This window comes from Gadus macrocephalus, chromosome 20 (assembly GCF_031168955.1).
Source record: "Gadus macrocephalus chromosome 20, ASM3116895v1".
In the NCBI taxonomy this organism is placed as follows: Eukaryota; Metazoa; Chordata; class Actinopteri; order Gadiformes; family Gadidae; genus Gadus; species Gadus macrocephalus.
Genome location: NC_082401.1, coordinates 6,546,013 through 6,570,068, shown reverse-complemented (window position 1 = coordinate 6,570,068; position 24,056 = coordinate 6,546,013). Strand labels below are relative to the sequence as shown.

The 24,056-nt window shown below is 44.7% G+C and overlaps 2 protein-coding genes across 5 annotated transcripts in view; one reads left to right on the top strand and one right to left on the bottom strand.

Annotated features, from left to right (window-relative positions):
• Positions 1-13,973: 13,973 nt before the first annotated feature.
• On the top strand, positions 13,974-24,013 carry LOC132448436 (protein mono-ADP-ribosyltransferase PARP14-like). Of its 3 annotated transcripts, none has more exons than XM_060039747.1 (11): positions 13,974-14,261; positions 14,433-14,533; positions 14,985-15,267; positions 15,363-15,587; positions 16,153-17,184; positions 17,299-17,523; positions 18,245-19,059; positions 19,152-19,265; positions 19,410-19,637; positions 19,755-19,970; positions 20,066-24,013. In XM_060039747.1, exons 1-11 carry the CDS (start codon positions 14,084-14,086, stop codon positions 20,108-20,110), a joined length of 3,462 nt encoding a protein of 1,153 aa, XP_059895730.1. In that variant the 5' UTR covers positions 13,974-14,083; the 3' UTR covers positions 20,111-24,013. The 3 variants fall into 3 exon arrangements, with proteins under 3 accessions (XP_059895730.1, XP_059895729.1, XP_059895731.1); XM_060039746.1 differs by having other exon boundaries at positions 14,982-15,267; XM_060039748.1 differs by lacking the exons at positions 18,245-19,059; positions 19,755-19,970; positions 20,066-24,013 and having other exon boundaries at positions 14,982-15,267; positions 19,410-19,550.
• The window catches only part of parp14rs1 (poly(ADP-ribose) polymerase family member 14-related sequence 1), a 19,735-nt gene continuing 19,041 nt past the window's right edge, over positions 23,363-24,056 (bottom strand). For both annotated transcript variants that reach the window (XM_060039741.1, XM_060039742.1), the window contains exon 16: positions 23,363-24,053. In XM_060039741.1, coding sequence (XP_059895724.1) covers positions 23,773-24,053 — 281 coding nt within the window. In that variant the 3' untranslated portion in view covers positions 23,363-23,772. The remainder of the gene's footprint in view (positions 24,054-24,056) is intronic.

Here is a 24,056-nt window from a genome sequence, read left to right as displayed (position 1 = left end):
TTGTGCTGTCATTGTGGTTGTTAGTCCTGTGTGTTCGGAGTTCCCTGTTGTCTCCCGAGTTCCCTGTTGTCTCCCGAGTTCCCTGTTGTCTCCCGAGTTCCCTGATTCCTGTGCCTTAGCCTTTAGGCGTGAATAAAGTGCCGTTTTCCTGAAACCGTCTGCGTCTGGGTCCTACCTGCCTGCCTGCACCCGCAGCTCCTTAACAGAATGACAGCACCTAACAGAATGACAGCACCAACAATGGACCCAGCGGACGATCAAGTTAGTCGTGAGTGGGAGGATTTATTTATTATTAAGGCAATGGATTTTTGGGAGGGTTTGGGGTACCACCCGGTTCCTCCTGGCACTCCAGCTCCCGCACTGACTCCGGTCCCCGAGCCCTGTCCGGTTCCTGAGCCCACTCCTAGCCTTCCAGAGGGGGACCGGCCTCTTCGCCTGCTTGAGGTGGTCCGCCCTCCGCTCCTGCCTGAGGGGGCCCGCCCCCTGCTCCTTCCAGAGGGGGACCGGCCTCTGCTCCTGCCGGAGGGGGTCCGCCCTCCAGACCGTCCAGGGGAGGCACGCCCCCCGCTCCTGCCTGTGGGGGTCCTCCTCCACTCCTTCCCGAGGGGGGTTCCCCTTCAAGGCCTTCCACCAGAGGGGACCCGCCCTCCGCCTGGCCTTCCACCAGAGGGGACCCGCCCTCCGCCTGGGCTTCCACCAGAGGGGACCCGCCCTCTACCTGGGCTTCCACCAGAGGGGACCCGCCCCCTACCTGGGCTTCCACCAGAGGGGACCCGCCCCCTACCTGGCCTTCCACCAGAGGGGACCCGCCCCCTACCTGGCCTTCCACCAGAGGGGACCCGCCCCCTACCTGGCCTTCCACCAGAGGGGACCCGCCCCCTACCTGGCCTTCCACCAGAGGGGACCCGCCCCCTACCTGGCCTTCCACCAGAGGGGACCCGCCCTCTACTAGAGGGGATCCACCCTCTACCTCTCCTTCCTCCAGAGGGGACCCGCCCTCCAGCTCGCCTTCCTCCTGAGGGACTGAGCCCTCATCGTCCTTGCCGCAGGCCTCCTGAAGGGTTCCGCCTTCCCTCTGCCTCTGCTTGCCCCCCAGGCCGTCCGCCTGAGGCTCCCTGCCATGCCCTGGGGCAGTTTTCTGGCCGCCCGCCTGACGTCCCTCCGCTCTGCCCCAGTCCATTTTTTTTTTTTTTGATTCCCCCCTCCTGGTGCCCCTCCACCCACCCGTTTTGACTTTCTTCGTTGTTTTGCTTGTCGTGGGTCGCCTGGGAGTCGACCCTTAAGGGGGGGGTACTGTCATGGTGTGTGTGTTTCCCTCCTGTGTTGATTACTGCTCCCTCCCCTAATGTGTCTCAGCTGTTCCTCGTTGTGTTTGTTATTTAAGCCCTTGTCTTTCCTTTGTTCCTTGTGCTGTCATTGTGGTTGTTAGTCCTGCGTGTTCGGTGTTCCCTGTTGTCTCCCGAGATTCCTGTGCCTTAGCCTTTAGGCGTGAATAAAGTGCCGTTTTCCTGAAACCGTCTGGGTCCTACCTGCCTGCCTGCACCCGCAGCTCCTTAACAAAACGCAAGAAAGCACTCGAGCTAGCACTCTCCATAGGACGCGTCCTAGCCATGGACATAATAAAGGATGGACCACAGACTGGAAAATGGCCGCCCATTCATTCCTATACAAACTGCTCAGTGGCGCAGGGTAACGTACAGGAGCGATTTGCTTCCGCGTTATGGGGCCAAGACACGTGACCTAGTCCGTGACGTACCGGATGCAGAGATCTTCTTCTTCTTCTAGTTTAGTGGAGGATCATAGTTTTTCCCCATATACCGCCACCTACTGGACTACTACACAGGAGTTTGTGACAAGGACGTTGGCAAATGATACTTTAAATCATAAAAATAAATTTGAAAACAAAATAAACAAAATCAAACAAACTAACAAAAGTGATGAATAAATAATAAAAAATATATATAATATATACTTAAGGTTAAATTCTTCTAATTAGGTTAGTATCTTAGCTAATTTATCAGCAATTTCATTGCCATATATTCCATGGTGGGCTGGAATCCAACAGAACTGAATAACTAAACCAAGGCTTATAATATTTAAAAGAAGATGCTTTACCTCCATCACCAAATCTTCACGTATTTAATTATCTGTTATAAAACTTGGTATCTACTAGAGCCCGACCGATATAGGATTTTTAAGGCCGATACCGATACGAATATTTTGTGATAAAAAAATCTGATATGCCGATATATCGGCCGATATATAAAAATAAAAAAAATCCAGAAACGCGCAACAAAACAAACAGATTTCCCTAACATTGGTTATTTGTAGTTATCCTTTGAATCCTTTTCACTCTCAACTAACACGTAACAACAGCAAAACAGGACATGGTAGTCATGAATTAAGTCATGCTTATCGACTTTAGAGAATTTATGGGGATGTTCTTTTAATTGTTATTCAAGCAATATATGTCTTGTGACAGTTGCCAACTTACCATGAACACACTTGCACACATGAGCTGTGTTGGAAATCATTCCCTATTCACTCCCTCACTATTCCCTATATAGTGTTTATGATATAGTGCACTATATAGGGAACGAACAAACGAGAATTCGGACACTACGCTGAACATTTCTAAGCGTCATTTGCGTCAGTAAATGCGCCGGGTATTTGTGTGACGCAGACAGATGCTCCCACATCATGTAAACAAACCGGCCAATCCCGAGGAAAGCTGGAGCTTGTATTGATGTTGTATGCAACATTTCCTTGATCAAGTTTTTTTTATTAATTTTGAATATTACATTTTCTATGTTAACTCCCAATTAAATTGTTGACATCTCTAAACGAAAGCCGGAGACTCCATCATTAAATGTATTAGTTTTCGCGGTTATTCAGCTTCTTCTTCTCCTCCGGAAGAACACTACCGCATTGCATTGTGGTATACGGAGTAACAAGTAGGGAACAACGTATGTACACTCAAATTTTAGTGCATGAAATTAACCACTGAGAATTCGAACACCAATGCAAAATGGCGAGCACCCTATATAGTGCACTATATCCGTGATAGGGAATGATTTCGAACACAGCTATGAACAACACCGATGATCTCCGTCGATCTCCGTCATTCACTCTGCCTGATTCAGCGGGTTTGGGACGTTAGAGCTATAGTTAGACGTTATAGTTTGAAAAATGACTAATATCGGCCGATAATATCGGCCTGCCGATATATCGGTCGGGCTCTAGTATCTACAACCCATTTAAGAGCGGGTATTATTGTGGCCATCTCGATAGAGTATACTGATAAAGTCACCCACTCTATATCCATATCCTTTTTCAAATTCTGGAATATATATGCCAATACCACATTGTCACCACCAACGTAAGATTGCTCCATATAATACCATAGTAACATAGTAAACGTATGTAGGCCTAAAAAATTCAGTTAAATGTTATTGCTTAAGAAACAGATTCCTTCCAACTAACTATTTACGAAAAATAAAATCAATCATTTTTATAAAAGTAAATGTTTACATATCGACCAGCAACGAAGTTGCTGGTCCAAATAATGAATTGTAATACACCAACATTCTCAACTGTCATACATAGCTAACCATAACCCTGTCATACCTAGCTAAACAAGCAAATGAAAATGAAATACCTACCAACGCAACTGAAATGTTAATATTAGACAATTAACAATATTATGAAAATGACGTAGGTCTCCCATAATCATTCAGGTAATCAATACGTCCGTGCCTGTTACAGCTATTTCAATGATATGTGTGTTATATATCCGTGTTCAACGCCATTCATGTTAAGTAAAAGGATATCTCAGACTTTGGAAGTTAATGGAGTTAATGGAAGTTAATTCGGAATTTAATTTAATTCGGAAGTTAATGGAGCCGTGCACTTCAAAATAGGTCCATAGCAAGGAGCCGTTTGTTTCAGTACGACTCCTTTCAGCTGCCCACCCAACATAAACTGCTAATAGCTGTGTTCGAAATCGTTCCCTATACACTCGTTCCCTATTCCCTATATAGTGTACATGATTTAGTGCACTATATAGGGAATGGGGAACGAGAATTCGGACACTACGCTGAACATTTCTAAACGTCATTTGCGTCAGTAAATGCGCCGGGTATTTGTGTGACGCAGACAGATGCGCCCACATCATGTAAACATACCAGGCACTCACGAGGAAAGCTGGAAGTTGTATTGATGTTGAATGTTACATTTCCTTGTTCAAATATTTTTTTTATTAATTTTGAATGTTAAATATTCTATGTTAAATCCCAAATAAATTGTTGACATTTCTAAACGAAAGCCGGAGACTCCATCATTAAATGTATTCGTTTTCGCGGTTATTCAGCTTCTTCTTCTCCTCCGGAAAAACACGACCGCATTGCATTGTGGTATACGGGAGTAACATGTAGGGAACATCGTATGTACCCTATTTTAAGTCCACTATATAGTGCCCTATATAGTGGACCACTGAGAATTCGAACACCCTACAAAATGGCGTGCACCCTATTTAGTGCACTACATCCATGATAGGGAACGATTTCGAACACAGCTAGTAAAACGCTTGAGGAGGCGTACGTTTTTTCTTTTCAAAACGCCTCCTCAAGCGTTTTATTAGCAGTTTTATGTATTTATTTTTTGCTGGGTGGGCAGCTGAAAGGAGTCGTACTGAAACAAACGGCTCCTTGCTATGGACCTATTTCGAAGTGCACGGCTCCATTAACTTCCGAATCTAATTTAATTCATTATTTGGGTAGGCTACTCCAACTTCGTTGCTGGTCGATATGTAAACATTAACTCTTATATAAATTATTGATTGCATTTTTCGTAAATAGTTAGTTGGAAGGAATCTGTTTCTTAAGCAATAACATTGAACTGTATTTTTCTAGGCCTACATACGTTTACTATGTTACTATGGTTTTATATGGAGCAATCTTACATATTTATGAAGTTTCCAGATCAATAAAGTTCTATCTCTTTTTATTTGAACTGCCTATATGTCCTCTTGATTATAGTATTGCAGTGTGTACCTTGGTTATCAGCTATCATAGAATGGTGTCCAAATGGCTGCATGTGTAAGAAATAGGATTTGAACCAAGTGTTTTTTTTCACTAAGAGTGGAACAAAACTAGTCTCTGCAGTCTAGAGACAGGGAAATAAGAAGGCAGAAAACCCAAAAGTGAAGTATAAGCAAAAAGGGGGTCTACGGAATGATGCCAGTCAACAATACTACACATGTGGCTCTGCTGATCACCTTGCTAACGACCAGTCAATCCCAGCTAAAGCAGGTAAATGCAAAACATGTGGGAAGATAGGCCACTATTCCAGAGTGTGCAAATCCTCTGCTAAGTCAGTCAATGAAGTGAGTTTGCCTGAAGTCCTCAATGTTGGCAAGAAAACTGATGTGCAAGGAAAACTAATTGGAACCTTCACTCTGGCTACATCACCTACAAGTACACATACAAGTGACATGTTAGTTGGACGTCTTAAAGTCACTAGGAGGAAGAACGGAAAAATCTGCATGGATGTGGATATGAGAGAACCTAACAAGGCAGTGGTCCCCGACAGCCACCCATTACCACTGATTGAGGACGTACTAGCTGAGCTGCGTGGGTCAAAGATGTACTCTACCTTGGATCTGAAAGCGCCTACCATCAACTGGAACTGCATGAGGAGAGCAGAGTCTGACTGCTTTCATTACACATGAAGGATGTACAGATACCGCAGAGTTCCTTATGGACTAAGTTCAGCCCCTGCAGCATTCCAGAAAATGATGACAAAAATACTCAGTGGGTTAAAGGGGGTGTCTTACCTAGATGATGTCATAATCTATGGGCCCTCACAGGAAGAACATGACACTAACCTGAAAGCTGTAATGAAGCGTATCCAGGAAGCAGGTCTGCAGCTCAACAAAGAAAAATGCCTCTTCAGTCAAACTACACTGACATTCCTGGGCCACAGACTCTCACCTGAAGGCTTACAGCCGAGCGATGGCCATGTGACCGCAACCCTGAGTGCGCCTGCTCCTACTGATGCAGCCAACCTGCATTCATTCCTGGGCTTAAGTGCATGGTATAGCAAATTCATACCTAACTACGCCAGCCTGATCGAATCAATGAGAGCTCTGTTGCGGAAGAATACAACATTCAAGTGGAATGATGTAGCACAAGAGAGCTTTGATCAAGTCAAAAACATGGTGGTCAATAGCCCAGCACTAAAACTGTTTGACCCAAACAAACCAACAGTGGTCTCAACTGACGCTTCTGATTACGGACTTGGAGCTGTTTTGACACAGGTGAATGAGGCCGGAGTGGAAGACACAATCACTTTCGCCTCTCGCAGTTTATCAGATGCTGAAAGAAAGTACTCGATAGTTGAAAAAGAGGCTCTCGCATGCGTCTGGGCTGCTGAACAGTGGTGTGTGTGTGGCTCTGGGGAGGGAAGTTCCTGTTACGCACCGATCATCAAGCTCTAACTACACTCCTGACTAACAAGGGAGATAATGGCGCTGGACTTCGGGTAGCCCGGTGGTCTGCTCGCCTAATGGAGTTTGATTATGAGGTCCAGTACAGAGCTGGAGCACTGCACAACATTGCCGACTGTTTATCCAGACTACCACTTCCTGCGACAGACATGGATTATACTTAGACCGTGGAGTCAGTCGCAACAATACTGGACGACATTCAAGCAGTCACTCAGGCGCATTTCAAAGCGGAGAGTAACTCCTGCCCTGTGCTGACCAAACTTCGCGCAAAGCTACAAAAGCCTTGGCCAAAACAAAAAAAAGTGCTTGACCATGACTTACAGCTATATTACCTGATACGTGATGAACTGGCAATTTTGGATGACTGTGTGATCAGAGGCACTCACCGTCTCGGGGTTCCAGGGCCACTGCAGAAAAGGCTCATAGACATTGCACATGAGACTCATCAGGTCATCGTCAGAACAAAACAACGCCTCAGAGAACTTTACTGGTGGCCTAAAATGGACGCACAAGTTGAATCACTCATCAAAGACTATACTACATGAAGACAAAATGACAAGTCAGTTACTACCTACTATGCCCCACTCCAACCTGTGCCTTTGCCTGGCGCCGCGTGGGAAAAAGTGTCAATCGACATAGTTGGTCCTTTTGAATCTGCACCAAGAGACTGCAGATATGCCATAACGCTTGTGGAGTACTTCAGCAAATGGCCGGACAATCATTCAGTTCCTCATAGCAACCTTTTTACGTGAAGGTAATCCAAAATAGTTAGTTAGTGACAATGGTACTCAGTTCACATCAACTGAATTCGGAAATTTCCTAAAACAAAGAGGAATCGTGCACCTGAAATCTCTATATTATCCCTGTGCAAATAGTTGAAAGGTTCAACAGAGTGCTTAAAGACTGCCTCGAGACTACTTCAATCCAAGGGACACCCTGGAAGCCATTCAAAAGGTCCTTCCTTATGGATTACAGAGCTACTCCACACTCAACCACTGGAGTGAGCCCCTCACAGCTGCTTCATGGAAGACAAATTAGAACAAAACTCCAAATCATGGATAAGACTCCTGTCCACGTACACGAGAATCTGGTGTGTGAAAGAGTTAGAAAGATACAGGAAAACTCAAAACAGTACACAGACAGGAAGAGGACTGCAAGGAAGACATCCTTTAAGCCTTTGATCAGGTTAGGATTCGGAAGCCATGGAAGGTAAAGAAAGGGGAACAAAAGTTCACAAAGCCAAGAACTGTAGGGCGGAAGAAAAACCCATACACCTACCTGTTGGATGATGGTAGAATCTGGAACACATCACATATTTCTGTCCTACCAGAAATGAACACCATGGACAATGACACAGAACAAACCAAACCTCAACGAGAGACAAATGTGGACAGTAGACCTGAGAGGTATAGGCAACCGCCTACCTGGGCTAAAGACTATGTCATGTACTAAAGAAGCTGCATAAATATGCCTGTGGTTGGTTGTTAAAGAAAATAAAAGAATGCATGCATGAAAATGTCAAGCTCTCCTGGAACCGTCACCTTATCGTGGTGGAGAGGTTTGCGTGTCCCTGTGAACCTGAGGGCTGTGTTGTCTGGAGCCTTGTGCTCCTGGTAGGGTCTCTCATGGCAGAGTGGTCTCAGGTGAGGGGCCAGACTAAGAATGGTTCAAAAACCTCTATGAATAACATAAGAAGAGGAGATTTGACCCGGCCCGGAGGAAGCCCGGGGCCCCCGCCTGGAGCCGGGCCCAGACAGAGGGCTCGATGGCGAGCGCCTGGTGGCCGGGTTTGCCACGGAGCCCGGTCGGGCACAGCCCGAACAAACTACGTGGCACCCCCCCTCTCTTCATCCCATGGGTCCACCACCTGTGGGAAGACCCATTGGGGTCGGGTGCGCAGCCACATGGGTGGCAGCGAAGGTCAGGGGTCTCGACGGACCAGACCCGGGCGGCAGAAGCTGGCTCTGGGGACGTGGAACGTCACCTCGCTGTGGGGAAAGGAACCAGAGCTTGTGAGGGAGGTGGAGCGCTATCAGTTAGATCTGGTGGGGCTTACCTCCACGCACAGTCTCAGCTCTGGTACCGTACTCCTGGATAGGGGTTGGACTCTATTCTTCTCCGGAGTTGCCGAGGGCGTGAGGCGCCGGGCGGGTGTGGGGATACTCATAAATCCCCGGCTGAGCGCCGCGGTGTTGGAGTTTACCCCGGTAGACGAGAGGGTCACCTCCCTGCGCCTAAGGGTTGTAGGGGGGAAAACTCTGACTGTTGTTTGTGCGCATGCACCAAACAGCAGTTCCGAGTACTCTGCCTTCTTGGAGACCCTGAATGGAGTCCTGTATGGGGCTCCAGTAGGGGACTCCGTAGTTCTGCTGGGAGACTTCAACGCCCACGTGGGCAACGATGGAGACACCTGGAGAGGCGTGGTGGGGAGGAACGGCCTCCCTGAACTAATCCCGAGTGGTCGTTTGTTATTGGACTTCTGTGCTAGTCATGGATTATCCATAACGAACACCATGTTCGAACATAAGGGTGCTCATAAGTGTACCTGGTACCAGAGTACCCTAGGCCGAAGATCGATGATCGATTTCGTGATCGTGTCATCTGATCTGAGGCCGCATGTTTTGGACACTCGGGTTAAAAGAGGGGCGGAACTGTCAACCGACCAACATCTTGTGGTGAGTTGGATCAGGGAATGGGGGAAATTTCCGGATAGACCTGATAAGCCCAAACGAGTAGTGCGGGTGGATTGGGAACGTCTGGAGGAGACCCCCGTCCTAGGTATCTTCAACTCACACCTCCGGCGGAGTTTTTCTGGCATTCCTGTGGAGGTTGGGGGCATTGAGCCGGAGTGGGCGGTGTTCAAAGCCTCCATTGCTGAAGCTGCGGTGGCTAGCTGTGGCCTCAGGGTCTTAGGCTTCTCAAGGGGCGGTGACCCTCAGACACCGTGGTGGACACCGGTGGTCAGGGAAGCCATCCGATTGAAGAAGGAGGCCTTCCGGGATATGATATCCTGGAGGACTCCTGACTCGGTTGCAGGGTACCGACAGGCTCGCAGGCTGCAGCTGCTGCTGTGTCTGAGGCTAAGCAGCGGGTGTGGGAGAAGTTCGGAGAGGCCATGGAGAAGGACTTTCGGTCGGCACAAAAGTGTTTCCCGAAGACTATCCGGTACCTCAGGAGGGGGAAACAGGGAACCTTCCAAGCTGTGTACAGTAAGGATGGGACTCTGTTAACCTCAACTGAGGAGGTCGTCGGACGTTTGTTAGGAACACTTTGAGGAACTCCTGAATCCGAATAACACGCCCTCTATGTTGGAGGCAGAGCTCGAGGTTGATGGTGTTTTGTCGTCAATTTCCCTGGTGGAGGTCACTGAGGTAGTCAAACATCTCCGCAGTGGCAAAGCCCCAGGGATTGATGAGATCCAGCCAGACATGCTAAAGGCTCTGGGTGTTGAGGGGCTGTCATGGTTGACACGCCTATTCAACATCACGTGGGAGTCGGGTACAGTGCCAAAGGAGTGGCAAACCGGGGTGGTGGTTCCCCTGTTCAAAAAGGGGGACCAGTGAGTGTGTGCCAATTACCGGGGTATCACACTTCTCAGCCTCCCTGGTAAAGTCTATTCCAAGGTGCTGGAAAGTAGGGTTTGGCCGATCGTCGAACCTCAGATTGAAGAGGAACAATGCGGTTTTCGCCCCGGACGTGGAACTACGGACCAGCTCTTCACTCTCGCAAGGATCCTGGAGGGGGCCTGGGAGTATGCCCATCCGGTCTAAATGTGTTTTGTGGATCTGGACAAGGCTCCGGGAGAAACTGTGGGAGGTGCTGCGGGAGTATGGGGTAAGGGGGTCTCTCCTCAGGGCCATCCAATCTCTGTGCTCCCAAAGCGAGAGCTGTGTTAGCGTCCTCGGCAGGTTCGTTCTCAGTGGGTGCTGGTCTCCGCCAGGGCTGCGCCTTGTCACCAATCTTGTTCGTGATATACATGGACAGGATATCGAGGCGTAGTCGTGGTGGGGAGGGGTTGCAGTTCGGTGGTCTGAGGATCTCGTCACTGCTTTTTGCAGATGATGTGGTCCTCCTTGGATCATCGGCTTGTGACCTTCAGCACTCACTGGATCGGCTGGCGGCCGAGTGTGAAGCGGCTGGGATGATGATCAGCACCGCTAAATCTGAGGCCATGACTCTTAGCAGGAAACCGTTGGATTCCTTACTCCTGGTAGGAAGGAAAAAAAGGGGTTTTGTTCGCGAGTGAGGGTACTATAGAGCGTGAGATTGGCCGGATAATCGGAGCAGCGGGGGCGGTATTGCGTTCGCTATACCGCACCGTTGTTTTACGAAAAGAGAGCTGAGCCGCAAGGAAAAGCTCTCGATCTACCGGTCGATCTTCGTTCCTATCCTCACCTATGGTCATGAGGGTTGGGTGATGACCGAAAGGACGAGATGAGTGCGAGCGGCCGAGATGAGTTTTCTCAGAAGGGTGGCTGGCGTCTCCCTTAGGGATAGGGTGAGAAGCTCAGCCATCCGTGAGGAACTCGGATTAGAGCCGCTGCTCCTTTACTTAGAAAGGAGTCAGCTGAGGTGGTTTGGGCATCTGGTAAGGATGCCCACTGGGCGCCTCCCTTGGGAGGTGTTTCAGGCACGTCCAATGGGGAGGAGACCTTGGGGAAGACCCAGGACTAGGTGGAGAGATTATATCTCAACACTGGTCTGGGAACACCTCGGGATCCCCCCGTCAGAGCTGGTCAATGTGGCCCGGGAAGGGAAGTCTGGGGCCCCCTGCTTGAGCTGCTCCCCCCGCGACCCAACCCCGGATAAGCGGACGAAGATGAAATGAGATGAGATGATGCATGAAAATGTTTGGTATGCATACTGTTAAATGCTGTTGTAATGGTTAATGGTTGTTATTTTATTATTTTGAAATGTTATAGGCGTGGTGTTACTTGAATTCCATTGCAAAAGTAATTTTAAGTTTTGTTATGAAGGAATTTGCCTTTATTGAAAGGGGGAGATGTTGTGTTGACTACTGCATTGAGTTACTCATACAGTTATGTCAGTTGAATCGTACAGCCTCTAGGTGGCGTAGTAATGCAGACGGATAGAGGCTAGAGGAGGGGAAGAAGAATAATGTATGTTGATACAGGAACGGAGAGAGTTGGCTGGAAAGTAACGCGTTCTTGTTGGTTATTAAAGGTCCCATGACATGCTATTTTATGTATTCTTTAATATTGGTATTAGTGGGCAACTAACACAGTATTCAAAGACGTTCCCTAAATTCAGCCGTGGTGCAGAGTTACAGCCACTCCGAGCCAGTCGCACATTGAGCTTCCCCCAAATGCGCTGTTTCGGTGGGCGTGTCAAGGAGGAGGGTGGGGGTGTGGCCCTGAGCAGCTTGCAGCCACCATGCGCTCTGTTTACAGTGGATGTATCGCAATGGCGAGCCGCACACAGCCTTTAGCCGTGTTCTGTAAATATTCTAGAACACACGGGAGTCCTGGAGCTCTATATCTAAATATTATCATATAGCCTACACAGATATCTATATCATATAATATATATTATCACGGCCAAAAGCTGTGTGAGCCGATATTATGAATCTCAAACGACCGCGTTGGGTTCTCCGACGTTCCTGGTTCTTCAACGTCCACATCAATGTGAATACACACACTGTAACGCAAGTGTTTCTTGTCGGTTCTTTGACGTGTCTTGTATTTCCACAACGAGACTGTCGTGGGGGTTATCTGAGCCATGGTTGAGAAGGAATTGGGGGAAAGGAACTTTGATTTGACTCGCTGAAGTACATGAACTGCGACATGCCGCCGGTTGCCGCGAGGCACCATCGCCCGGCAGCGGGCAGCCGGCAGCAGGCAGCGCGCGGTTCAGTCGACTTCAGGTTGATGTGAAAGTGGAAGAACCAGAGACGTCGCAGAACCCGACAAAGTCGTTTGTGATTCATAATATCGTCTGGAGGCGCACACAATATGTTATATGATATAGATATCTATGTATATGATATTATTTAGATATAGAGCTCCAGGACTGTAACGCAAGTGTTGTACACTTCCTTGTTCTTTGGATAACCGTTCTGCTGTTGGTGTGACGTCGGACTCTCGTATCTGGTATTTCTACAACGAGACTCGTATTGGGGGTTATCTCAGCCAAGGTTGAGAATGAATTGGGGGAAGGAACTTTGGCTTTGACTCCCTCAAGAACATGAACCACGACAAGGAGGAGAAAGGGATCTTTGCCGGGCAGCGCTTATGCACCTCCGCCTCCGGCGGTGGTCCCTCAGCGGGGCTCAAGCAGGAGACATTCGCCGCCAACAATCCCTTTCTCCTCCATGTCGTGGTTCATGTTCTTGAGGGAGTCAAAGCCAAAGTTCCTTCCCCCCCAATTCATTCTCAACCTTGGCTGAGATAACCCCCAATACGAGTCTCGTTGTAGAAATACCAGATACGAGAGTCTGTTATGCGCCATCACACCAACAGCAGAACGGTTATCCAAACAACAAGGAAGTGTACAACACTTGCGTTACAGTCCTGGAGCTCTATAACTAAATAATATCATATAATACATAGATATCTATATCATATAACATATTGTGTGCGCCTCCAGACGATATTATGAATCACAAACGACTTTGTCGGGTTCTGCGACGTCTCTGGTTCTTCCACATCAACCTGAAGTCGACTGAACCGCGCGCTGCCTGCGGCCGGCTGCCCGCTGCCGGGCGATGGTGCCTCGCGGCAACCGGCGGCATGTCGCAGTTCATGTAGGCCTACTTCAGCGAGTCAAACCAAAGTTCCTTTCCCCCAATTCCTTCTCAACCATGGCTTAGATAACCCCCACGACAGTCTCGTTGTGGAAATACAAGACACGTCAAAGAACCGACAAGAAACACTTGCGTTACAGTGTGTGTATTCACACACACACACACACACACACACACACACACACACACACACACACACACACACACACACACACACACACACACACACACACACACACACACACACACGCACGTGGCGCTCGCACGGTCGAGTCTCATTGGCGGGCCAACGTCTCTGGGCGGGCCAGGCAGAGTAAGGGGAGGAGCTGAGATTCCTCATGACGTCATGAGCACAGATTTCCAAATCAGCGCGCTTGAGCCTCCGTTTTTTCAAAGGCGAGCAGAACAGCTAGTGCTCGTTTTACACCAAACGCAAGTTTTAGCCACTGGGGGACCATAGGCAGGCTAGGGGAACTCATATTTATGTTAGAAAACCTCATAAATTGAGATTTTCATGTCATGGGACCTTTAATACACACCCAACATAACAGGATAGGATAGTAGGCTATGGATATTGGAACACGGCACTGGTGTTGTCCACAATGTGGAGAAGAAAACATTCATAACTGGTGTTAGCTTGAACATATGGTCAAAATGAATGGAGCATTGACTAAAATAATTTCCATCACTTTCGTTTCTGGTAGCACTGCCTCAGCTTTGTGTTCACATTGTTTTCCGATCTAAAAGCGAAAGTGAATTCAGAATAAGCCTACGCCTTAAAGGTCGGAAGTACAGTTGACGGATTGTAGACAGCGATGGACGACGCATATCCTTATACACTGATCGTAGAGCTCGAAGAAAACAACGTTCCCAGACTGAAAAACAAACTGGTGAAATATTTCCAGAGTAAAAGACGGGCCGGCGGTGGTGAATGTCAAATTCAATATGAAGACAGAAGCAGGACCGCGGTGCTGCGTTTCAGAAGGGAGGAAGGTGATCATGCTTAACTCAAGCTTTTATTCTGTAGTGATTATTGAAATTATTTTAGCGTAGGCTATGCTTAATTTTGACGACGTTTCAAGATAATAAGAATGGTTTCTTCAACAAAGTAGAGAATAAACCATTCATAACATGACGTCACCTGGGGTTTGTTTTCTCATTCAGATAGGGCGAGGGTTCTGGCTCAAGAGACTCATGTGATCGTCTTGGAAGAAGGGGTGATAAAGGTCTCCGTTCATTTGGCTGACAGAAGCTCTGAGAGAGAGGTAAGTAGACGAAAGACTCATCCAACGCAGCACTACAGGCCATTTTTTTTTTACATCGTCACATAGCAATACCGATATGCCGTTGTAACACTTATACCCCAAAAAAGTTACTTTCCCTATCGTTAATGTATTTTGGAAGCTTAGCCATGACCACATTGATGTTATTTGTGCACTGCACAAATATTTTTCAACAACAAGTATTCCATCAACAAATGTGTGTGATATTGCCTTTAGCAATACTGGGACCAGTGTGTCTGTGGGATGAACAAGGTGATGGAGCAGGAGAAAACTAGCAAAAAGTCTAAATAAATACTTTGCTTGACGGTTATTTGAACGGACATTATTTTTGAAGTTATTCAACAGCAACAGGGATGGGTAGAATCATGTGTAAAATAAACATTTGTTTGTATTTTTTGGTATTATGTTGTTGTGAACTATATTCTGTCAGCAGTTGACAACCGCTACCAACAACCAACAAAGCAACTCGGATAGTCGTGCATCTGAGGAGGAGACCCAGGTGGAGGCGGTGAGCAGGGTAGAGCAGACAGAAGAGTCGGCTTTGGGTTCCACCTCCGCTGTCTTAGAGAACGTTCCCCAGGACATGAGCAAGGACATCATGGAGATGTTGGTGGAAAACATCTACTTCAAGTCACAGATAACCACCCAACCTGATTTCAGTTTGGAGATGCTCTCCGACATATGCTCCGCTGTGATTACTTTCTCAAGTACAAAAGGTTGTTTTGTGATCTTATAATTACTAAATATTCATGTTATATATTAACGGTTATCATCACTCACTTGATATTCGATGCATTCTCTTCTCTAACAGAAAACAATGAGTTCATTACAAGCTGCCAGACAAACAGGACCTTCTTGAACAAGAAATTAACTGTCAGAGCTCTGGAAGTCACATCCCAAGTCAGAGTTGAGAATTTGTCAAACATCAGTGAAGATGTCCTCCTGCTGTACTTTGAGAATGAAGGTTGGGAGGTTGAACAGGTCACCCCCGATGAAGAGGAACAGTCTGCTGTCATCTCCTTCAAAATGGACACAGGTAAAGTCTTCATTAGTAGAGCATAGTTATTTTAAAGCGGTGCTGCATGTGTGCATGGAGGTTGCAGTGGCAAGCAGTGTCTAGCCCACACCCTCTAACACACACAAACTAGCTATCAGCCGTGTCCGATATCGGCTAAACATGGGGAGATGCTTTATAATATTGAAAATATGCAACGCACTCAAGCAACACACTTAAGCAACCCACAAAAACAACTCTTATGCTGCTGTGGGAGTTTTCTTTACAAATTAAAATTTCGATCTATTATATTGAAACCCAGCTCCACAACTGTACTCATTGTTGTTTGAAAATGAAATTATTGGAATAGAAACAAATGTGGTAATAATAATGTTTTAACACAAACAATGTTTGTAAAGGAAAAAACATGGAAATGATTTTCGATACAAATGTGTCATTTAAGAGGCCTGAGAATGCGCCACATTCAAAGCGTATATGGACCGCTCGCCACTGTTCGATTGTAGTATTATAAATCGTTAGTATTGTTAATCTTCTTTATTTTTTTATCAAGTACATTTAAATGTGAATAATGATTTTATCTCATTAGCTGTTCAAGGGATAATCAAGAAGGAACATGTGATCGGGATAACACCGATCAAGGCTTTTCCATTTTACGACTCCTTGGGAACGGTTCTTTATGGCAAAGTCCGACCCAAACCAAAACTACCTGCTACCTTCTCTAAAAGCATACATTCCCCACTCTTGACGTACCTCCATCAGCAGCAGGAAGCAGCAGAGATGGTTTGTGGGCACTTGTCAGCACTCTTCTGCAAGGTAGACCTCCTACCCTCATCTGTGAGTTTCAGCCCTCTTCCAGCACTGCTCGAGCAGAAAGATGTTACACCCAAAGACATCAAACAGTGGAAACAATCAGTGGAGCAGGCCTTCACACAGGTCTTGTCCAGGTTCAAAACTCTGAGGCTTCAGCCTCCACCATCAACATGGGAAGAGTCTGAAGCGCAGATCAAAGAGATTGTTTTAGACAAGACCATGGAAGTCATCCCTGAGAAAGCTGAAGGTGCATTGTCAGTGGTCGGCCTTGTGGACGAGGTGACCAGACTAGAGCCCACGTTGAATGAGCTCATGACCAGGATTGAGAAAAGGGTGCAGAGGGAGAATTCAAGTATTACACAAGGATTTGAGATATCCGAAGAAATGTTTCACCTGCTTTGTCAGGACGGTCTTGCTGACCGGTTCAAAGATAATTACCCAGACCTAGAAATGACATATGAAGACAAATTGATCTTAAAAGGTTTAAGTCATGTGGTTTCAGATGCAGCTATTGTGGTAATGGCACAAGTGCTTGCAGTACAAAAAAACCTCTTAGATGGACCTACAGCTGAGGAGGATAACCAGATTGAGGCGGCTAGCAGGGAAGAGCAGACAGAACAGCCGGCTTTGGGTTCCACCTCAGCTGTCTTAGAGAACGTTCCCCAGGACATGAGCAAGGAGTTCATGGAGATGTTGGTGGAAAACATCCACAAAAACTACAAGTCACCGATGACCAGCCAACCTGAATTCAGTTTGGAGATAATCTCTGACACATGCTCCGCTGTGGTTACTTTCTCAAGTGCAAAAGGTGTTTTTGTGTTTTTAAAATTACTAAATATTCTTTATGACTCAGTTAATGATCTGCCTTTGTACTGCAAGTTTAAACTAGAATTTAAATGTATTCTCTATACTTCTCTAACAGAAAATAATGAGTTCATTACAAGCTGCGAGAAAAACAAGATGTTCCTGAACAAGAAATTAACTGTCAGACCTCTGGAAGTCACATCCCAGCTTAAAGTTGAGGATGTGTCCAACATCAGTGAAGATGTCCTCCTGCTGTACTTTGAGAATGAAGGTTGGAAGGTTGAACAGTTCACACCAAATGAAGAGGAACAGTCTGCTGTCATCTCCTTCAAAATGGATACAGGTATTTTATTTGTGAGAACGTTCTTTTTAAGGTGGCGATAGTGGATAATCATTTTGAGAGACTGGCGGATGGATTGGGTCTGGCGTCCTTTCGGAAGTACACCATCTGTTTTGCTTAACACGCCATGGAGATGCTAATGGGCTTATTGAGTGTTACCCTATTATCTTGTTTGGTAGCATGGTGTTTGTTTCTCTTGGGGTCATTTAAAGTTGTTCCCTACTTAGGATCTTTAAGTTAAGAAATTACAGCTACTGTGGACTTCCAGAATGTGATGTGGCGGGTGTTTTTCATCGTTTTTGTAGCAGGTGATATAAAGAAATCACAGGGTTGTGATAAATAATTAGAATATGAAAAGCCTACCTACTTTATTAGGTCACACACTCACTGCAGTTGCCTTATTTATGTAGGTACTCAGGAGGATTGCAATGCACTGCTGTGCCCACGTTGTGGAAAGAGAACGTTCATGATGGATATTTATCAAGTAAATAGAAATAAAGGCATAGACCTAATAACTTCATTGGATGTTTTTATAGTTATATTTTACGTATATTTAAAACAACACTCACCAGCATGTTGTATTTCTATAATTTTTTTCACATAATACAATATATGCAACAGCCCAAAATGGCGGTATCAATAAGACTGGCCACATCTAATACAGTTACCCTAAATTCTTATTTAATTTGTTTATTTAATCCAATTTTATCTTTTTTCTCAATAGATGTTGAAGGGATAATCAAGAGAAAACATCAAATTGGGAAGACATATCTCAAAGTTTTCCCATTTTACAACTCCTTGGGAACGGCTCTTTATGGCAAAGAAAGACCAATACTTAACGTTTCTAAATGTATGAGAAATACCAGAAAAAATGACCAGCCCCTTCCAAGGCCCATCTATCAGATTCAAACATCTGATGGCATTGATTTAGCTGTTTCTAAAGCTGATCTATGTAGCTACGCAGTAGATGCAGTGGTTATCAATTCGAATAAGGACTTGAAACTTGATGGAGGTACTGGAGAAGCAATTGTGGCGGCTGCTGGTTCTTCCTTGCAGGAAGAATGTGATAAAATCCATCTCCGGAGAGGGCAGCTGAAGCCAGGAGACAGTGTAATTACTGGTGCAGGGGGTCGGCTTCAATGCAAAAAAGTGATCCATGCGGTCACACCCCAGTATGATCCATCTAACCACTTGAAGACAGTGGGGCAGCTGAGAAGAGCTGTTAAAGGAAGTCTAGAACTTGCTGAGATGAATGGCTGTCAATCTCTGGCCATCTCTGCCATCAGTGCCAACATGGGGTTCCCAATAGACCTGTGTGCCGACACCATCATCAAAGTGATGAAGGAACATTGTGAAGACCAGTTTGGTCAAAACAACCTGAAGCAGATCCATTTTGTTAGCACAGATGACCATGCCATTCATGCTTTGGAGACATCAGTGAGACACAAGTTTGGAAACCAAGGAATTATTTATTCTCAGCAGAGTGTTACTGACAGACAGAGCTTAAAATCAATGGGAGGGTTTATTCAAGCTGCTAGGGTAATTGTTTATTTTCTATGTATATATCCCAAAAGCCTATTTATACAAGAGTTTATTCATTTGGAAACCAAGGAATAATTTATTTCCAACAGCGTGTTCCCAAGCAATCTCCAATTCTGGAAAAGGACGAAAACACTCTCCAGCTACTGGACACCAATGAGGAATTGAGCATTGAATTGGTGGAAGGGAATATTCAAGATGCTACGGTAATAATTTATTTTCTATCCTAATTTACACTTGAATTCTTTAATCTTCAATCAAAAGTTCAATATCCTGTCAGAAATAAACTATAATAATTAGAAATAATACTGGGAATAAAATAAAAAAACATTTGTTATTCATATATTCAGACCGAGGGGATTGTGAATGTTGTCGGTAGAGAGCTTGATCTGAGAAGGGGAGCCGTTTCCAAGGCTATCCTTGAAGCAGCAGGACCCAACCTTCAGCTGTTGGTCAGTGAACATTGCCAAACAGGGAACTTTGGTGATGTCATTGTTACAAGTGCATGTCAACTGAGAAGCAACATGCTTTTCCATGCAGTGGTTCCTCCTTGGGACAACAAGGGCAACGCTTGCAAGGTAACACATTTATTATTATTATATTTCCAGATCCAGCGCTCGTTATGTGTGCATTTTTATTTTCAGCAGATGTTTATTTACCTAGAAATGAAAAGGCATCTGTGCTATATTCCACAGATAATGAGAGAGATTGTTGAAGACTGCTTGAACAAGGCAGAGAACCGTGGTCTTGCCTCCATATCCTTCCCTGCAATCGGCACTGGAAAACTGGGCTTTCCCAAAGACCTTGCAGCATCTGTAATGATAGAAGAAGTCTTGGCGTTTAAGAAGCAGTCGATGCGCTTGAAGAAGGTTGCCATCGTTCTCCATCCAAAAGACAGACAGACAATCCAGGTAGAGACTGGCATATTTCATATAGAAGTACACACATACATAAACCAAATGTGGCTTGTGTTATTGACAGTGGATGTTGATGTGTTCACCTGCAGGTTTTTAATCAAGAATTAGAGAAACGTCTCTCGACAGGAAGTTAAGTAAGCCATCCACCCTTCTGCAGATGATTTGCTAACAGAGACAATAAGGAAAGGAACATGTAGTGATGCCTATTCTGAAAGAGGAAACCGGACATTTAACTCTTTTTTTACTCATTAACCAATACAAGTAAGGGCACCTTCACAAACGTACAATTTGGTCTGTTTAATCAAATCCTGAATTGAACCCTGTTTTTAACAATCTAAGATCTAACAATCTTAGATTGTTAGATATTATGGCGTTTATATAGTTAACTTAATTTTCTATCGTAAACATTGCTCTTGCTGCTCTTAAAATATGAACAATTTCTAATATATATATATTTATATGCACAAGTAATCTGTAAAAATGCACAAGTAATGTGGTTTGGTGGGGTTGACTGGAGTTTAGGAGGGGGGGGGGGCGGGGTAATGTACGTCATTTATTTTGCTTAAAAAATTCTAATAGATAAGACTTTGTTTTGCTTATTTGTTAAAGCCGCTTCATTTTGATGAAAATTATTTTAGTCTAATGCTTCTTCTGATGACATGTTTCAAGCTAACAACATTTTTGAATGGTTTCTTCTCCACATAATGGATTTCTTCTCCACGTAATTTTCTGCTTGGCAGCAGAAAAATGCCTACTTAAACAGAGTTTGTATAGAAAAACGTAGCATGAATCATAGGAAGGGGTCTTGGCGCCATGCCTATTTTCTTTTTTTTGGCCATCACCAGTCTGCACCCCTGGGTACTCCTTCATTTCATCATTGTGGACTCGCATGGCAAAGTAGAATTATTATTATTATTTCAATTATTGAAACATAGCTGTAAGTACAATTATTTAATCATTCGATTTTGAGATGTGTACAAATACACTTTAGCCATTTCCTGATTCAAGTAATTTGAAAGTATTTAGTGGAACCTTGTTATATTATGTTATCAGGTTGTCCGTCTCTTTCTTATTATGTGAACAGATTTCTGATAAATCTAGTACTGTACTAAAAGGTTGGCCCTGTATGATGTGTTTTAAGCTTTGGTTAACAAGCCAACAACCTAATTGAAAAGGGATTTGTCTATATTGTAACTTTGAATAGCCTATTGTTTACGATCAGTAATGCCTATATTATAAAGTCCATAGGTAGACCCATATAAAGCAAGGTTGCTTCATTCAGATGGAAACATTGGTAATTACCAACTATCTATCCATTCATATTCATGAGCAAACTATAACCTTTGCCATTTCAAAATCTTTTCATATTTTTTTAAAAATACTATAAAATCGTATTAAAGCTATTTTTAAATCTTGCGTTTAATATTGTTGATCTCCCTCATGTATCGCCATTTTATTGTTTCTTGTTTTATGAATAAAGTTTGATTGATTTAATACTCTGTGGATAGATAAAAATAACTAGGGAATAAGGAACTACTCAGTGAGATACTTTAAATAACACAGCAGCAGCACACTTTTTGTTTGCATTGTATTCAGAACAGTCAACTTGCATCATCACTATTTTACATTTAAAACAAAGCTGACAACAAAGGAAAGTAGCAATCTACAGAGCAAACCAAACTGTTACATATAAAATTAAATAAAAAACAGAATAACGTTATTCAAAGGTGTAAAAAATTAAAATAAACAATGACACAGTTTTTCTCAGAATGAAAAGTGAGCAAGAGCACCTTTAGTGAAGAGCAGAGCAAGCCACATGTGGAATTAAATAGCTGCACATAGTGCTGCTGATCCTCAGGTGTATGTTGGGATGTGCGTAGGCGTGGAGAGGATTTATTGTAATCAGTGATTCCAGTAGGGATGTGGTGCAAGCATTCCGGGATGAATTGTATAACCAACATTAACAACAAAAAGCACACCCCATAATAGCAATAACTCGAGCAGCACATTTAGGCATGCTTCATCTTAGCGCAAATACAGTTTGTATAGGTCAGCCAGACGGTCAGCCAGACGGTGGCCATCCCACCATCTGGGTTTTATAATAGTGTGGTGTTACACGGCTCTGCTGCACGACTGGCTAGCTCGCTGAACAATGAGGACAAGATGGCTGAAAATTAACCAGGGAACCAGATGTTATTATCCTAGAATACCAGCATTTAGCCAAACTAACTGGCTTACTCCCTATCGTGTCTTTTCCCTTTTCCCCTCCCCTATTCTGAACCTGGCCTATCCAGCTGAATCAGGGCACTCCTTCCACCCAGGAACTCCCCATAAGTCTCTCTCATTAATATAGTCCTGCAGGGTCGCTATGTGGCTTCATATATATATTCCTCATCCCTGAGAAAGTGAAAAGTATTGAAAGCCACCAGGCGGCCGCCATTTCCCTCTGCGACCTCCTTATTCCATGATTCCAGCTCTGGTAGGTGTCATTGGTAAGGTTGGCTTCTGATCCCACTGGAACGGCGCCATCCCATCCTGGTGCAGTACCACTGAGTGACCTCTGGGAGCCAGTTTGACGCGATGCACAACCTCCCCCACTCTCACCAACGTAGCAGGTACCAATCCATGTACTGTCAGACTTACGGCAGCGGTGCTTCACTGTCTTGGCTCCATACACTCAGGCAAGGTCCCTCAGCCAGAAAGTAGTCACCTTTGACATGCGCCTTGCACTGCCTGTCAATGCAACTTTGTGTAGAAAGGTGGTTAATGTTGCGTTTAAAGTATTTCATGGTCAGGCCCCCATTCCCGGTCCCTTGAAGAATGTACAAACTAGACCGGGCCTCTCTGGAAACGCCTGCCCTGTACAATCCGATCAACAGTTGTTTTAAAATCTTTCGGAATATCCACATTTTTAGATGGGGTTTTAATGAAATTATTCAGTTTTTCCCCAAAATAGAAATAAAATGTATCTGTTTTCATGCAGTAATTGTATAATGTATGTGACATATGTGTGTATCTGTCCAAATGTCCTTACATTTTTCTTTCTGTATTTATTTTGTTCAAGCCCTTTGGAACATTGCCTTTTGAAAAGGTTCTTTAGAAATAGTTGTAAATACTTAACATCACTTGCTGTGCAGTGTATCCATGCGCTTAGGTTACTCTTTTGTACTTGTGGACAGACATGAGTTATTGTATGTTATATCTTTCAATGTGAAAGTAATAATTATGGTAAGAAGAATGAAATTCAATGCTGCAATCATAACCTTTCTAAGCTTCAATGTGAGGCTTTCAGCAGTACCATAGCTACCAGATCAGACTGCTTTCAATAGCTTTTTCTCAAGATTTACCTTCTAGTCGGAAACTAGAACACCAAAAAGTACAGCCCAGGCAGTCCAAGAGAGCTTTAATTAGGTTTCAGAGTTAGACATCGTCAACAAGGTTTAGTCAGGCTAAGGAGAAGGTAGGGATTGGGGATTTTTCTCTAGTTTCTCATGTTAACAGATAGGAATGGACCCAAATGATCAAATCAAATTTTAATGAATGGCATGCATGGCTCATGCACATTGATAAAGCCTTGCATGAGTTTATATCCTCCTGCTTACAATATCTGATTAATCACCCGACATGATTTTGTAGTATGTAAAACAACCTTCACCTTTTTAACATTCAGGCGACACTAACATTATATTTAAGTGTTGACATGGCTGTACACACATCATAGAGGTAAAGAGTTTCACGGTGAAAGAAAAAAAGACTGTGTGTAAAGAATCGTAATTTGGCGATCTCATGTCTTCTCCTAATTGAATGTTATCAAATATTCCGGACAAGCGTGAGTGTCATGGAAAATGACAAACATTTGAATGTGGTTGAGATGATCGACAACACTGTCATACTGCAAAGAGGAGGAGGGTTTTGTTGGCGGCACGACCATGCCCCGAGTTCCCGTGGTAAAATCTCCCGTCAGAACACGACACAGGTACACACACTTCTGCCCTTGAGCATCCGGCTTAGAATAAGTATCCTGGGCAGAATAATTTGCATTGACAGCAAAATATGTGCCATTGCCAAAGTGGGCAGCTG